Source organism: Salvelinus sp. IW2-2015, linkage group LG20, assembly GCF_002910315.2.
Source record: "Salvelinus sp. IW2-2015 linkage group LG20, ASM291031v2, whole genome shotgun sequence".
NCBI classification, from domain to species: domain Eukaryota; kingdom Metazoa; phylum Chordata; class Actinopteri; order Salmoniformes; family Salmonidae; genus Salvelinus; species Salvelinus sp. IW2-2015.
In genome coordinates, this window is record NC_036860.1 from 33,621,024 (window position 1) to 33,637,930 (window position 16,907).

General features: G+C 43.2%; 1 protein-coding gene across 7 annotated transcripts in view; it reads right to left on the minus strand.

Annotated features, from left to right (window-relative positions):
- Window positions 1-1,802: 1,802 nt before the first annotated feature.
- LOC111982075 (roundabout homolog 3-like) overlaps window positions 1,803-16,907 on the minus strand; it is a 324,508-nt gene continuing 309,403 nt past the window's right edge. For 3 of the 7 annotated variants that reach the window (XM_024013616.2, XM_024013619.2, XM_024013620.1), the window contains 14 exons: window positions 16,591-16,807; window positions 15,804-15,928; window positions 15,204-15,381; window positions 14,541-14,765; window positions 13,799-13,838; window positions 13,524-13,663; window positions 12,659-12,943; window positions 11,149-11,299; window positions 9,137-9,361; window positions 8,608-8,804; window positions 7,894-8,010; window positions 5,611-5,796; window positions 5,058-5,214; window positions 1,803-2,579 (listed from right to left, as the gene is read on the minus strand). In XM_024013616.2, coding sequence (XP_023869384.1) covers window positions 2,573-2,579; window positions 5,058-5,214; window positions 5,611-5,796; window positions 7,894-8,010; window positions 8,608-8,804; window positions 9,137-9,361; window positions 11,149-11,299; window positions 12,659-12,943; window positions 13,524-13,663; window positions 13,799-13,838; window positions 14,541-14,765; window positions 15,204-15,381; window positions 15,804-15,928; window positions 16,591-16,807 — 2,250 coding nt within the window. In that variant the 3' untranslated portion in view covers window positions 1,803-2,572. Of the gene's footprint in view, window positions 2,580-5,047; window positions 5,215-5,610; window positions 5,797-7,893; window positions 8,011-8,607; window positions 8,805-9,136; window positions 9,362-11,148; window positions 11,300-12,658; window positions 12,944-13,523; window positions 13,664-13,798; window positions 13,839-14,540; window positions 14,766-15,203; window positions 15,382-15,803; window positions 15,929-16,590; window positions 16,808-16,907 lie in introns of all 7 variants that reach the window. The other 4 variants (XM_070449356.1, XM_024013617.2, XM_024013621.2 and 1 more) reach the window with 2 other exon arrangements.

Sequence of the window (16,907 nt, forward strand, 5' to 3'; positions counted from 1 at the left end):
GGGTGATGTCTCAGGTGGACAGAGGAGAGTTTATTTTTTTTCACTCTCTGAACTCTAGGCAAAGGCCTCTCACATTGGCAATGTCATGCTTCTCCGTGCAGAGCCAACCGTGTGGAATGTACTGTGAATAGTCAGAGGCTTCAGGATGAAAATAATGAAAACATGACTTCAGCTTTTACACTTTCACTCCACCTGACAGTTCTCCCCCAAACCAAAAGTTTGTCAGATGTTTCCATAGTTGCCTAAAGCTGAGTGTAAATTCTACATAATCTGTTGTGTAGAGCTAGCTTTCTGCAGTTGGAGAAATTGTTCGGTCTTGGTGCCAAATCTAACTAACTATAAATTTGGATCTGTCTAATTTTGTTTTATTATAGTTGTACACTGTAAACATGTATTAGAAGACATTCTTATGAAACACTTTAAAGTTCAACTGCCCCTTAGAACCAGCATTTCTGGTTTTATACGGCCTATGTGGCATCAATATAAGTCATAAACATAAATTATACTGTCAAAATTGACAACAAAGTGTAAATAGGATAATAAGTCAGTCTCATCCAAAACAGTTTTGTGAGTTRGTCACAATTTACTGGAGGGTTGGGATTACGATCATGCCCACTTGCACAGTGCCCACTAACACAAGAGAAGCAGCTGTGCTGATCAACTGTGCGTGCTCTATTCAATCATAGCAGCAGACAGTGAGACAGACATCCCATTAAGCAGTGCCTCAGACCTCAGATTCCTTATGAAACACTGCCAGACAGACACACTCTGGTAATAGATAGTGAGAAAGTTGTAAACAAATAAATGGCACTGAAGCACACACGTCGCCACTCGCCAATGACTTAATAAGTTTATTGTGGACCAGCTGCTCAATGTGCCTGCTAGCTACCACTTGCTAGCTTCATTGACAAACACAGAGTTAGCTAACTAGAAAGTGATTTCGGGCACTGATGAACAGCATGTAGCTTGTGCTTTACAGTATTTACGATAGTTTGACAGCTTGCAGATGTAGACATGTTATTGTTCCAAGAAATCAGTCCTAAGCGTGCAGCCAGACTTTCCTGACTGGATAGACTGTATGAAGTGCACTGACGAGTTTTTCAGGCAAATATTTTTACTTGAGAAATACTGCACTAAAGACCTTAGCAAGATGTAAAATTGCACGATTTAAACCTCAGCAGAAACGTCTAAATTAATGACAGATTTCCTGATTCATCTTAGATTCATTCTGACTATTTTAATAAAGTGGCTATTTTGTTGTTACAGTGAATCAGAATGGTCAAAGAAAAGTACCTGCCAGGGTACGATATGCAAACATAACCACAGATTATCCATTATACTGACCAAATACTCAAGTGGCTGCTCTAACAATGAAAACAAATGTCTTAAAAAAATGGAAGGCAGTCGGGAGAAAGCAAGATCAGGTGGGACCATTCTAGCCAATGAGAGGGCAGATATGGGTGTGAACAACAGGTACAGCTCCGATATGAAGTGTATTTTCTCAAAGTTGCCGCGATGTCACGTGTCCTACATATATCAGTACTTGTAACAACCTAAGCACTACGAAACTTCCATTCAGTCAAATAAGCCACACATAGCAAATAAGCCATGAATTTTTTTGTTAACCAATCTGTTGGAGAAGACAGATTTTGGGAGCAGGTATCCCACTCGCTTCGCCTCTCTGACATAGCACATCCACGTCAAACCACACCCCCAAAGACAAGACTCATTTGCCTTCAGTCATGGCTGCTAGCAATTCTTAATGCGCAATCTTCAAAACGAGGCCAAATCAGGAAGTGCAGTAAAGTAAAAAAGTGTATTTATTGTTCAACAAATGTATTTTATTGTATTTTTACAAAACAACAAGACTACCAAAAAGTTAGTCGACAGAACAGGTCTTTTTTTAACAGAATACGCAAGTCATCGCACAATTGCAGCAACACTCCTTCAAAAGGGACGGTTACAATCTTTTCACAACAAGCTCTCTCTGTAAAAAAAAAAATCTAACGTAGAAAAGAACAACATTCTCATCGGACGACAGGCGATAGGGATCCAAAGACGACAGAGAAGACAGGCAGAGGCGTCCTGAGAGGAAGACGAACCCTTGCAGTGTTATCTGTCCGGCCGGCTGCCCGACAACACACATTGTGCTCCATATTTTTTGTTGTTTCTCCGCCACAACAAGTGCAATAGCCTTTATGCTTCTCGAAACGGTATGCATTTCTACAAAAAGAGGTTGGCACATTCAAGACATTAACTGTTTATAATAATGGACCTTTTTTTTCATTATAAATACAATATACTTTTTCTATCCCTGTATCCAGAACCCACGTAAAAACAGTACAGAGATGGCTATTTACAAATGAATGCGGGATGAGCCCAAGAGTCATAAATAATCATAATAATAGCAACAAAAAAAAGGATGAAAGTCCGTTCTTCTTCCATTGTTCCTTAGAATTTGATCATATTCTTTATTTTGTAGCTGTTTGTGTCGATGGGAAAAAGGGAAAATGGGAGGCATCAAAGGAACGTGTTTTGTTTCTACGTGAGAATGTTCCTGTCTCCACTTATCTCATTTCCTGAAAAAGACAGACAAACGTGTCAGAAAACATGTGAAAAAAGGAACAAAAAGCAGAAAGCCAAGGCTTGTTTATTATCTGGACATAACAGGTAGGAGCTCTAACAAAGCATGTATTGAGGATGATTCTCATAAATCACAAAGTTCGTCTACATCGCTTGATTTAAATACAACAAAATATATTTGATTTGTCAATTCATTTTCAAAACGGAAACCAGCTATACAACTAAATCAGAGGAGCTTAACAACCGAGGTGGCTAAATTATAAACGATAAAATGTTGGAATAAAACCCAAATTTGGACTAATAACCATAGAATGTTTCTAAAAACCCTCTTCAGCTCTATCTCACTGTAACCCAAAACGCTGGTCAACCGCCCTATGGGAATAGCTCTTGTTCGTCCTTCATAGACTACTTGACTCAGTAATCATTTGAGGGATTGGCTATTAAACAAGGAAGTCAAGATCTGAGGGAGTCACACAAAACACATCCCCCACTGGGGGGTAAAGACCCTCGCCCCTACCCCCCATTCAAACCAAGCCCCCCATTCACCCGCTCTGTCCAAGTGGAAAGATAACGCTCAGCAGCGTGACAGGAGAGGGGTAACACGAAACTGTCTCCCAGTGAAACACACAGCCCATCTATTGTAAGGCCCTGGCTTTAATGTTCCTGGTGGAGCACGAAGGGAAGTGGAGATGAGGGAGGCATCAGAGTGAGTTCCTGGGTAGTCCACATGGAGGGGGGGGGGGGGTACTGTGAGGCTTTTCCCCATGTTAGATCTCTAATGCAGGTCAAAGGGGAACGACCTATCATTGGGTCACCGATCGCCTGAGAACCAGCAGATCTGTAGGACAGTGTCTGGAACGACAGAGCCAATTCTGCACCTAATAAACGAGGTCATCTAGTACAAATTGCCTGAAGCTCTACTGAGCATAGCCTAGCTGAATGAATGACAAAGCTAGACGTGTGATAGGTTGATGGCAAACATTAAGATACTTAATACTCCAATATTACCAATTTTCTGTTTAGATCGAGGTACAATGGTCGCAACAGTGGCAGTTGAAAGCTAGTAGAACAGTGTAAGTTACCACTGGGAATCACCATGGGCACACAGAGCAAATGCAATGTACCAGTAAGTGGTTATACGGTAGTTTGACTACTAAAGTCATTTTTGAAAAGATGTCAAAATGTTGTTGCGGTTGTTTCTTTTCTAGTCTTTTTTACCCCGGGGGACGTACTACACAGCTTGTACCCACTTAAAAGGCCTTCTACCCCCTCACTAGGGTGCCTGCTCAGAGTGCACTTAAAGCAGGGATCCCACAAAGAAGTGTACCCTCAGTGCACTACAGAGGGAGAGTGGGGTGGGGGGGGGCTGAGTTTGACATTATCCCACACTGTGCAGGGGATTTTGTGTTTTGTGTGTGTGCGTGCATGCATATTTTTTTATGGCGAGAGAAATCATTTGTGAGCGTGTGTGTTTTATAGAGAGAAATATAGTATATGTGAGCAATAGTAGATATCTATACGCTTGACAGGGCTTGTCATTTTGCTCAGTTATCCCTCATGTCAGCATTTCCATGCTAGTGAATGATTATTTACACACGTATGACACTAGCACTGAACCATAGACAATTTAACTGTTATATTATCTATGCCCTGAACTGTGTACAGAAACGGAATACATTTACTGGATACTGATCTGTACTTTTATTGACAAAGACCAATGCGTGGTAAAGGGGCACGCTTGAATGAATTGATGTATGTATTTTCATAGTACATGGTCTATGAAAGCTGCAACAGTTTTGGCCTTGTGAGATACAGTGGCTGCAGGGAAAGATCTTGAGCTGACACTCGTTAACTAGTGAACTTTTTAAAAGAGACCAGTGGACAAAGAGTTGCCTATGGTATGTATAAGCTGGAAGTAGAAGCCTAAGTGTTGTTGTCCATTAATTTACTCCAATTAGGTGAGGGATGATAGATAGGGTTAGGGTAAAATAATAAAGGAAAATATATTTTAAAATATATATATATATGGGGGATTGGAAATGATGCGGACAATTACATTGACAGAAACCACAATCTATTTACAATATTAAAGCTAAAAAAAGAAGAAAGAAAAAAGTTGCCTATCCCTGTCTTAGCTAAAACACAAAACATGACATTACCCTAGGTCACCTCATCTGTAGTATATCTCTTCTCAGCCCCCAAATAACCCCTGAACACCAGTAGACATTGTAGCTCCCAAGAACTAGAACCCACCATGGTCCCCTTCTATTACCACTATTACCACAACCGTAGTGTCTCTTCTTGCCCCCCTTCCTGATATGAATAGCTCAACAGCTTCCTGATATGAATAGCTCAACAGCTTCCTGATATGAATAGCTCAACAGCTTCCTGATATGAATAGCTCAACTAAATGCAAGAGAGAAGAGAAAACCAGCAGATATTGTGGCTGCCAAGAACCAGAAACCTTGTATCACCTCCTCTCCTCGTTGCGTTTCCTGCCCAGGCAGTGACCCCCTCGTGACCCTGTGGAGCCCCGCGATGAGGAGCTTCCTGTGATGGAGCAGTTGCTGGACATATGACCCCCCCGCCCCGCCAGGTAGCTGGGTTTGCCATATGAGATCAGGTCCTCATCTGTGGAGGAGATGGGATTGGGTGAGAGGGGAGAGTTAGGGTCAGGGATCAGAGATGTACATGTTGGGAATGGAGAGTAAGAGAAGTGGCTATATTCTACTGATAAGAGGATCTTGTAGGATGGAGGGAGTACTACGTCGTGAGTTTTTAATGGATGGATTTGTGAATTGAAATGTATTCATATGTTAGTGTGTGTGAGAGAACGTGTTCATGAGCTTGATTGATTTATGTATTATTATTTGTGTGAATTAGTATTTTCCCAGTGAATGAGTGACTGTGTTTTGGTGCGAGTGCTAATAGGCTACTGCAAAGGCTCTGGCTGTGCTAGTGTGTGTGTTGTGAATATGAGACTGAGCATGTGTGTGAACACCACACTTCAGTATCTGCACCACTCACCGTCTTGGCGTCGCTGTCCCGATCCCTTCCTGTTGGGAGTGCTCCGCTCTCCTTCTTTCCTCTCCATGGAGGACAAGGTCCCGGGGCCCCCCTCTCTGTCCAGGGACGTGTTGCCACATTCTACAGTCCCTGCTGGGCCCCGAACTGCTCCGTTCTCTGGTGGAGGCTCTGGTGGAGGGGGGAGGTCTGGAGGAGAAGACAGACAAGGACAACAGGGTTAGGGTTACACTGCAATGGAAGAACAGTAAATATAAGCATATAGGCAAACATACATAATGTAGGCTTTACACACACAGAGACATGCTCATGCCCAACACACATTCATTGATTTGTTTGTTAATTCGTCCAAACACGTATGCACACAGACCCCAACCACGAGATGTTCACTCCCTTACCGTGGGGTAGACGGTATCGGAGCATGAGGTCTGATACCAGACAGTTTTTATCTACAAACCATCAGACTGCTGAACACTAAACTGGACTGACCACTGCACCTTAGCAAACATGCACTCACTCACGCACCCACACACCCACACAGACATACACACAAACATATATACAGTACCAGTCAAAAGTTTGGACACACCTACTCATTCAAGGGTTTTTCTTTATTTTGACTATTTTCTAATAATAGTGATAATAGTGAAGACATCAAAACTATGAAATAACACATATGGAATCATGTAGCAACCAAAAAAGTGTTAAACAAATCAAAATATATTTTAGATTCTTCAAAGTAGCCACCTTTTGCCTTGATGACAGCTTTGCACACTCTTGGCATTCTCTCAACCAGCTTCATGAAGAATGCTTTTCTAACAGTCTTGAAGGAGTTCCCACATATGCTGAGCACTTYTTGGCTGCTTTTCCTTTACTCTGCGGTCCAACTCATCACAAACCATCTTAATTGGGTTGAGGTCGGGTGATTGTGGAGGCAAGGTCATCTGATGCAGCCCTCCATCACTCTCCTTGGTCAAATAGCCTTTACACAGCCTGYAGGTGTGTTTTGGGCCATTATGCTGTTGAAAAACAAATGATAGTCCCACTAAGCGCAAACGAGATGGGATGGCGTATCGCTGCAGAATGCTGTGTTAGCCAAGCTGGTTAAGTGCGCCTTGAATTCTAAATAAARCACAGACAGTGTCACCAGCAAAGCACCCCCACACCTCCTCCATGCTTCACGGTGGGAACCACACACGTGGAGATAATCCGTTCACCTATTCTGTGTCTCACAAAGACACAATGGCTGGAACCAAAAATCTCAAATTTGGACTCATCAGACCAAAAGTCAGATTTCCACCGGTCTAATGTCCATTGCTTGTGTTTCTTGGCCCAAACAAGTCTCTTCTTCTTATTGATGTCCTTTAGCAGTGGTTTCTTTGCAGCAATTGAACCATAAAGGCCTGATTCACGCAGGCTCCTCTGAACAGTTGTTGTTGAGATGTGTCTGTTATGTGGCTGCAATCTGAGGTGCAGATAACTCTAATGAACTTATCCTCTGCAGCGGTCTTCATGAGAGCCAGTTTCATCATTGCGCTTGATGATTTTTGCAACTGCACTTGAAACGCTCAAAGTGTTTGAAATTTTCCYCATTGACTGACCTTCATGTCTTAAAGTAATGATGGACTGTTTTTTCTTTTTGCTTATTTGTGTTGTTCTTGTCATAATATGGACTTGGTCTTTACCAAATATGGCTATCTTCTGTATACCACCCCTACCTTGTCACAACACAACTGATTGGCTCAAACGCATTAAGAAGGAAATAAATTGACTTTTTGCAAGGCACAGTTGTTAATTTAAATGCATTCCAGGTGACTACCTCATATTGCTGGTTGAGAGAATGCCAAGAGTGTGCAAAGCTGTCATCAAGGCAAAGGGTGGATAATTTGAAGAATCTAAAATCTAAAATCTATTTTGATTTGTTTAACACTTTTTTGGTTACTACATGATTCCATATGTGTTATTTCATAGTTTTGATGTCTTCACTATTATTCTACAAAGTAGAAAATAGTACAAATAAAGAAAAACCCATGAATGAGTATGAGTCCAAACTTTTGACCGGTAGTGTACATTCATGCTACACACACATCACAACTGCTGCTACCAGACTCTTATTTTGATTGTTAAACACTCTACAATTTAAACACTTGCCTGCCAATCACCCCTTCCCCAATACATGTGTAAATATTGGACTATAAATTGTGTCTTCCTGTGTTATACTTCTATTCTACTGAGCCATTTATCTTTTATTATTTCTGCATTGTTAATTACACTTGAAACACTAACCTCCTTGATTCAGCACCTCTCTTCTGTAAGCTCCGCCCTTGGAGGTCTTCTTTTTCACTCGCGACTTCTGGCCAGGGGGAGTCTGTGTGTTGTCTGCTGGGGATGGCAGAGCTCTTACTGTAGGTCAGCCAGAGAGAAATAAAAAATTACTATAAGGTAATGGGGTTATGGGTCCTTTGAAGCACTGTACATGGACAACATTGCAAATAACAACATTGCAATGTCTTATGTAATTCCAGCTCTTTGTTTAGGTATTACGACTTACATACCGGACATAAATTTTAATAATTTTCTGTTAATGTTGTGTGTGCGTGCGTGCATGTGTGTGTGCGTGCATGTAAGTACAGATACTGTATCTTAATATGACCCAGTGTCTCACGCAGGTAAATAATCCTGRAGCAACAGGAAATGTGAATTATTATGTGGATTATAGCATTTTTTTGTACGGGTTGATACATTTTTCGTTGTGACAAATCAAGTCTGACATTTTAAAGTGGAAATTGCTCAGTTTAGAAGCCTTTTTAAACCTCGAATACACTACAAGTTTGCATTTCCTGCTGTGAAGGAACATTTCTGCAACAACAGATGATTAAATTAGGATACAGCATCTGTATGGGTTTGTTTGCCCACTGTTCCCTTTCCATGTGTATGAGCACATCTGTGTGTGGTGCATTCACTCGTGTGAGTTTGTGCAGAGCGGTAAGCATCACTGACCAGGTGTGGTGGAGCTGACATTGTCGGCACTCAGCGTTTCCCCCTCGCTGAAGTCACGGCGATGATTCGAGCCATTGCGGAGCGGTGTGCCCCCCTCGGAGTCRTCACTGTGCTGCTGGGCTGAGAGGTTAGGGTTGGACTGGGTGAGGGGAGGGCTGGGCGCCCGGGGCACTGAGACGGGACCACAAGGTAACCTACTGTATAATGGCAAAGAAKGAGAGGGTGCTTAGCAATAGCWATTACTTACTTTTATTATGTTACACAATTGAACTATTGTTTTGTTCATTTGAGGGAGAGATTCTACTGCAAATATGAGTATTGTGCTATCTGTTGTTAATGACATTGGGCAATTACCATACCAAAGCATTCATTACTTTATTAATCTGTGTTATTAGCATCTCATTCATCTGAACAAGAGASTATTCAATGCTATCACCATTAGTATGGCTACAGTGTCTACCTGTACATACATGATGTGACTTTTAGAATTTGACTATGTTTGGCTTTGTTAGGCTGTGTCATGTCATACCGTGCTAGCTGCTGCCCGTCATGGTGGTGAAGTTGTGCTGTGTCGTGTGGTGGATGGTGGCTCTCCTCTCGGGGCGATGGCGTGAGAGTAGCAGTGGACTGGTGACTGTAGGAAGTGGTGGGGGACGAGGCGCCACCCCTGAGGGGAGGGGCGGGACCATCCTCACAACCCTCGGTCAGATAGGTCCTGTCTGGAAGGGGCGGGCACCACTCTTCCTCATCAGACCTGGGAAGGAGGAGAGGGTCACTTTTTCCATGAGTTCACWTTAGACAGAGTAGGATGCCGTGGCCCCTAGGAACACTGATCTATTATCCGTTTTTGCATTATCCCTTTTAATGGATTGGGGAGGATAAACTGTTCCTAGATCTGTGCCTAAGGGRAACTTCTACCTATAAAACAGTCACCGCTTGTGCAGTTGGTGCTATGGAGCAGTAGGTAGCTCGATCACAACACATTCACAATGGTGGCCCTCCCTCTTTAGCTCATAATGCTTACAGCATTGGTCTGTAGCGTATCGATTTCCACTGCTCTACAGCGCCGTTAGACAGCCTTCCCTGTGGGTCTGCTGAGCGCCATGTCTTGCAAGGAGATCAGGGTGTGCATAGAATCACTTAAAGGGTGTTTTCATACATTTGTGTTTGGTAGAGAGGTATGTGTGGAGAGAGGGCTGTGTGCCTGTGCCTGTGTGCCATGTGTGTGTGTCATGTGTGTGTAATGTGTGTGTATGTGTGCATACATGRGTATGTGTACACCATGGAGGAAATGGGCAAGGCCAGGGAGTTAGCTAGCTGTTATAAGGCCAACGTTCCTCTCAGCTAGCCACAGGGGCTAACTCAAAGGTTAACGACATTAACTGAGGTTCATCACCAATCTCTGCTAACGGCTAACAGCTGCAGGGGGCTAGGTGGAGTGGTGCATGAGAAAGCTGCTGAATGATTATTTTGTTCTGTTGACCCGGAGAGTAGAACATGAGAATGGGAACGGGCTAAAGTAGGCTAATGTTATTAGCTAGTGTTATTAGTTGAGACTTGGGAATAGTGGCTAAATTGCTAACTGCCGGCTAGCGTCTTGGCTAGAGCCAATACAACCTACAGTAGCTGTCAGAAATGGTTAGAGGTAGAAGTTCGTAAGCCTCATGCCTGCTTCAGTTGAGCTGCTAGCCTAGCCTATTCGGGGGGAGTGAATGGCAGGAGCGATAACTGAATGGTCCCCTTGCCAAACCTCCATGAATACTGACAATATTATCGTTTACAAAGTGTGTGTGTGTGTATTCATTTTGCAGTGCGACAGTAATGTGGTTCAGCAGGGAACTGGAAGAAAAGGTGCATTGAGGTCCAGAGCTAGCAGGGTTAACAGAGAGAGAGACCAAAGGGAAGTCTGTCCTGTCAGGCAGAGAGGCAACGTTAGGCTAACATAAAAAATCTTCACACAAAACCCTGGCCTAGAACTATGTGTTAGTGGGGACTGAGAGTGCAGAGACAAGGGCCAGGAGAAAAAGAGGAAGTCAGAGGCTCATACGTCTGTAGGACAGTATAGTAAGTAGCCTTGCACGAGCCTTAATGGCTCATAGGAGCACGAGCTCCAGCTTCTGTAGCATGAGGCAGCTTGATGTACAAGTACACCCTCTGGACAGGAAACTAGTCTATCGCAGGGCCTTACCCCTAATCTATCTCCTTAATACTGAGTGCCAAGCAGAGACGCATCAGATCCTATAAAGAGTGTCCAGAGGTTATTTAAGAGATCTACCATACCTTAATAAATGAATATTACCTTCATGTTAGCAAGAAGATGGTGTAATCATCGGTGTGTGTTGTGCCAGGGAGCAGCATAAGTGTGTGTGTGTGTGCATGTGTACACGGTTATGTATATTTGTGTGTGTGTGTGTGTGTGTGTGTGTGTGGTGTGTGTGTGTGTGTGTGTGTGTGTGTGTGTGGTGTGTGTTGTGTGTGTGTGTGTGTGTGTGTGTGTGTGTGTGTTGTGTTGTGTGTGTGTGTGTGTGTGTGCGTGCTTACCCTAGCTCCATGTCCTCATGGTCATCTAGGGGCAAATCCTCCACCACACACTGCTCCAGCTCCCCAAAGGAGGGGGGCGCGGGCAGGACTTCAGTCCAGTTCATAGAGGGGGTCTTCACCGCTTTGCCCATGGACTTCTGCTTGGGTTTACCTGCACATAGACACACAAAGAGTTGTTTTAGTTCTGTAAGGTGGGAAGACTTTGTCCTAAGGTCTCTAAATACATGTTAATACACTTGGAAAGGGTATACATGTATGTCACAAACATAACTCGAGGTCCCTCGTAATTTTCGGAGGCATGAATCAGTGTTCTTGAAAAAGAAAAGGAGAGCCACACACTCAAGGAGTTCAGATGCAATAATTTAATAACAACGTTTCGACAGCCAAGCAGTCTTCATCAGGGTATAATGACAAACACTGCGGGTCACTCATTTATATAGAGTTTGAAAGGACACACACAGGTGTCTGTAATCATGGCCAGCTGTGGCTTTATTTCATTGGTTGATTTACAGATATAAATAGAACATATAAAAAAGCATGAATTGATTACATGCAATCATAGATACAATTTGGCTACATAGGCATACTAACATTATATACAATGGATAGCAAAAACATGTGCTCCACTAAGGAAGTTATTTATATTATAACTTGTCCTTGTGGTAAAATAACTATGTGGGCAAAACGAAGCGCAAACTAAAAGTAAGAATCTCTGCGCATCGTAGCACCATTAGGTGCAAAAACTTTATGTACCCAGTTGCGGCCCACTTTTTGGAAGCAAACCCCTATTTCGTCCCTTCGCTATATCGGCGTGGAACACGTCACCCTCCTTAGAAGATGGGGTGACCTTGAAAATGTATTGTGAAAACGAGAGGCTGTCTGGATCTTTAATTTAAAGACCCTTGCTCCCTTTGGTCTCAATGTAAAGTCTGATATGAAGCCATTCTTGTGATTATTGTTTTTGATATCCATTGTACATCATTTGTAAATCAACCAAAGAAATAAAGCCACAGCCGGCCATGATTACAGACACCTGTGTGTGTCCCTTCAAACTCTATATAAACTAGTGACCCGCAGTGTTTGTCATTATACCCTCGCCTTGTTGGTTAAGGCCTTGTAAGTAAGCATTTCACTGTAAGGTCTACACCTATTGTATTCGGCGCATGTGATAAATACAATTTGATTTGAAGACAGCTCGGCTGTCGAAACGTTGTATCTGAGATCCTATAGTGTGCTTTTCCTTTTCAAGTGTTCTACTCCGCTAACCAGGTGTGCGTTTCTTCCGCCTCCAGATGAATCAGTGTTACACCAATTTCCAGTAGGTTAGCTACCGCTACGTCTCTTGTTGCTATCTAGTAGGTACCATAATGCTGTTCTATGGCTCCAAAAATGTCAAAGTGACTCCAGTTATTATATTTAACTTAGTCTTTTTTTGTGAATGTAGCTTGGGGTTCTTGGTGCCCCAACTTGAATCATACCATGGGAAACGCAATCTTAAACGTAGTCTTACCGCTGTCCGTCCTGCAGCGGTCGGGCTGGGCGTACTGGGAGGAGGGTCCGGGCTGGGTGATCCAGTGGCCGCCATCTTGCTCTGTGGGGCTGTGAGACCCCTGGAGTGCCTGGTTGGTGAAGGGCATGATGGGAGTGCTGGCGTATGGTGTAGTGGAGGAGTAGGGGCTGTTAAAGCTGCGGCGGTCCTCGGCAGTGGGGTCGATGGTGCTGTAGATAGGGCCTTCGGTGGAATCGCCCGTGCTGTACTTCTCTGTCTGGTTCAGGTAGTTGGATATGCCCGCTTCTGGTGCCGAGGGGGGTCAGAGGTGAGAGGTCAGATTCTAGTGAGAGGTCATCTTTTATCATTTGATTTATGGTTATAAGAGGATTTCTAGATATTTAACTGCAGAGTTAGTGTCAAAGTTGTTATGTGAGCTACAGTTACCATGACATATGCAGGTTACACTATTTGGCAAGGTAAAATATATTTTATTTAACAATAATTCAACCTGTTGGATTTTCCAGAAGTGCTTCAATTCAGCCCCAAGTCTGCCGTACAAGTTGATTTCACATGAGATGATGGAAACTATACTTTGAGACTTCTTCAAAGACTGAAGGAAGATCTCAATTGCATACTCCTCATGTCCTCTCTCCTCTCGCATTGTTTTCTCAAAACCCATTGGATGAGAAAGCCAGAGGTCCCTCCCCTCTGACCTTCTTCTCCAATGGGTTTTCACAAGGAGGCAAGGAGAGAGAAGAGAGGACGCGAGGAGTATGCAATTGAAATTCTCCCTGAGACTACAAAAAAGGCATTGAAGAGATAATCCCTGGTTGTGTACAAAACAAACTGACCGCTGTGAGCAGGATCATGCTGTGTCTCATACCATTGTAGTATCTCTCTGCAGTGTCATGTTTGGAGGTGCAGCAGTTGACGACCTCTTTGCCACTATGGACCAGGTTGGTGGTGGGCCATGAGTCTGCCAGCCACGGGTAATTGCCCATGTTGCCACCCAGCATGCCAGGCCTAAAACATAATAAAACACACACTATGATCATATCTGATGCCAATCCACAGCTTTGTTCTCATCAATTTACTAAAAGAAGACTAGTAATAAGAATGGGAAAGTCTCCTTGAAATAACATAAACAGGGATCCTTACCTTCCATTGAGTCCAGATGCCTCTCCATGTGGAAAGCCAACTGCAGAAAAACAGAAATATGCATTCAGGTGTGAATGGAAAGGTAAAATACAGTAAAGCATYAGTGGTGGCCATAATGTCATACGGTACAGTTGCACTCTAATATATTGGCACCCTTGCACGTTACTATTTTTTCATTAACAGAGCTTTTGGTGTTCACACGTGTATTGATTTATAACTGCACAGGACCAAGAAACTTCACTTCAAAGTAAAAAAACAAAATGGCCCAGACTAAATTATTCTGAATTCAGAAGAATTCTAATGAAWTTGGTTGGAGGCAGGTGATTCTCATTCACTGTGTGTAATCTATCTCACCTGTAGTAGGTAGCAGGTGCCTACAGGGTAAACATAGCCATTCAACCAGTTTTTAAAAGAGAAAAGAGAACATTCTGCTCCATTGCACTGATACCCATAGAATTCCAGTCATTGGCATTGGCTCGGGAAACTACCTCTAACTTCCTTCATACTGGACACAGAGACATAGAAATGGTATCCAAAAGTTCATCTGACTCTGGGGAAGTAGATAAAGGGCCTCATTGCCAACATCCTGAAGTATTTTAAGTTAAAATAGCAGCCTATTGTAAAGTGCAGTAGAATACTTGATATGGTAAGGTTGGTTATATTACAACATGCTTCTTTGACAAGTGGTAAAGTAACATTAAGTGTTGTATAAAGAGTGCATAAAATAAAGCGTGTTAAGTACCTGCAGGCGTGTAGTTGAACGATGCGGTATAGTGACTCAGCTCCTTCCTCTTCTTGCGGCGGCAGTAGATCCACATGCTGAAACTCATGAGGATGACCCAGCAGGCCCCGCCGATCCCAGCGATGAATGCCGGCTGCTTCACCACGTCAGTGATCTGCTCGGCCAGGCTCACGCTGCCTTCATCACTGTCCTCGCTGGGCACCGAAGGTGCCTCCGCTGGCAGCTCTGAGGGAGAGCGGCAAGGAAGTAAGGAGATTGGTTGATATTTCGATTTTCAGACAACTTTTGCCATGTAAGTACTGTATTATAACCATAATTTTCCAAGTAATACTGCATGGTTTGAGTACTGTGTATGACAAAATGGTATATGTTATAAACCAAATGACGAATGGCAAAACATTTAATCTTCCACACCTCAGAACTGTATGTAAAGTTAGAATCATGCTTGTTGGCCTCATGGCAACAATACAACATTTGATTCTAAGTTGTACACAGACTCTAAGCATGCTTACCACATGAATATGACGCGGCTGTAACACTTAACGATCATTTCAGTCATTTTTGCTTCCCTTATTACAGTTCCGCTCAATCTTATACTATATCCTTGATATGCCGGAACTGAAATGTCTAATTCTGCTAGCTTGTGGTTCTGCGGGGACTCACTAATGAGGATGGACACAGGCTGGCTGTGGGTGCCCACTCCGGCGCTGGTCACTGCTGCCACCTCCACCTGGTACAGAATGCCTGGCAGCAGCCCCTTGAGCACAGTGGAGAGGAAGGTGCCATCTACGGTGGTGTTGATGTGGTAGCGGGTCTGGGTGTCGTTGCCTACACACCACACCTGTTATTGTTGGTTGGAGGATGGTGAGTTGGTTTAAGAGATGGAAGATGTCAAATTTACAGTGTCCATATTAGCACTGCCTGTTGTGACTTTGAGGCAGTCCTAATATGGACACGATTTATTTTCCAGTCCTGTTTGAGCTGGTGTTTACATGGTATTTAGTTATTTAGTAAATAAAWACGTATTTGGTAACTATGGGTGCGTTCTGGTACTTGCTTTAAAAAATGTAAAACAATTCATAGCTACTCCTTATTTCCAATGACTTGTTTTAATGAATCCCAAAGAAATCATTMTAATTATGTAACTATTATTATTTCATTTTTTATTTTACCATGTTATTTCTAAGTAAATACCACCCATATGGATGGTTGTCATTGGATTGTTCCAATCATGATATGTCGTCTCTGGTTCAGTCAGCCTACCTTGTACTCCTGGATGATTCCATTCTGCATATCGGCAGGGGGAGGCTCCCAGGAGACGCTAATGCTGGAGCTGTTGCTCAGCTTCACTGTAACCACGGTGACTGCTTTGGGAGGGGCACTCGGGACTGCAGGGAAAGAGGGAAGATCAAGTTGTGAAAAAACCCAACTCCATGTTGACATAGAAAATATTAAATAGGGCCATTTGGTAAGATAGCGAAAATATGATTAGATTTTGATGAAAATGGCAGACTCCATGAAATGCCATCAAATGCCATGAAGTGGTTATTGGACTAAACAGTTCTTTGCCTTCATAACAGGATGTGAAGGTCACACAGGTGTTGGGAATTGCAATCCAATTGAGACTGAATTGGTTTTGACTTCTCAGAGATGTGACTGCTAGAGGGTCCTTAACAGCTAGCTATTTTTAAAAAGTCAGACCTCAAACTGTTTCTGCTTTGTGCCCTCCAAGATAAATACTAAAAAGGTTAAATTGACCACTTTTCATTTCACCCTTACTTTGCTGGGTAAATTGACTGAGGGCACATTCTCTTTAAAAGCAACGACTGTGTATGACCAATCAATCGCCACTTTCAAAACCTTTATTTAAACCTGGAACTCCCATCGTAAAAAAAACTATTTTAAAACCTTGTTACTCACCATTCCCTCCATTATGGACATAGGCTATCTTAAGTATACGCTGTCCATATTAGGACAGCCTCTGTCTCAGCAAGGCTTGTGTCAGTCTCATCTGAAGTGGTCAGTATCAGTAGCTTCTAGCCAGTCTTACCTTCCTCTGGTGTTCTGACCAGAAGCAGCCGGCTGTCCATGCCCTGGAACTCGTCGAAATAGGGCCGGATCTTGATCTCGTACTCAGTGCCTTTGAGCAGATCAGCGACCACGGCCAGGCGCTCCGACGGGGCCTTGACATCCTGCAGCTGCCAGGTGCCACCCCTGGGCCGGTAGAGAATCCGGTAGCCCTGGATGTACTGGGACTGACGGTCCACCTGGGGAGGGGAGGAAAAACGTGGGAACGTGGGGAAATAGAGAGAAAGAATGAGGGACAATTAGAGAAAAGGGAGAGATACAAATAGAAAGAAAAGAGAT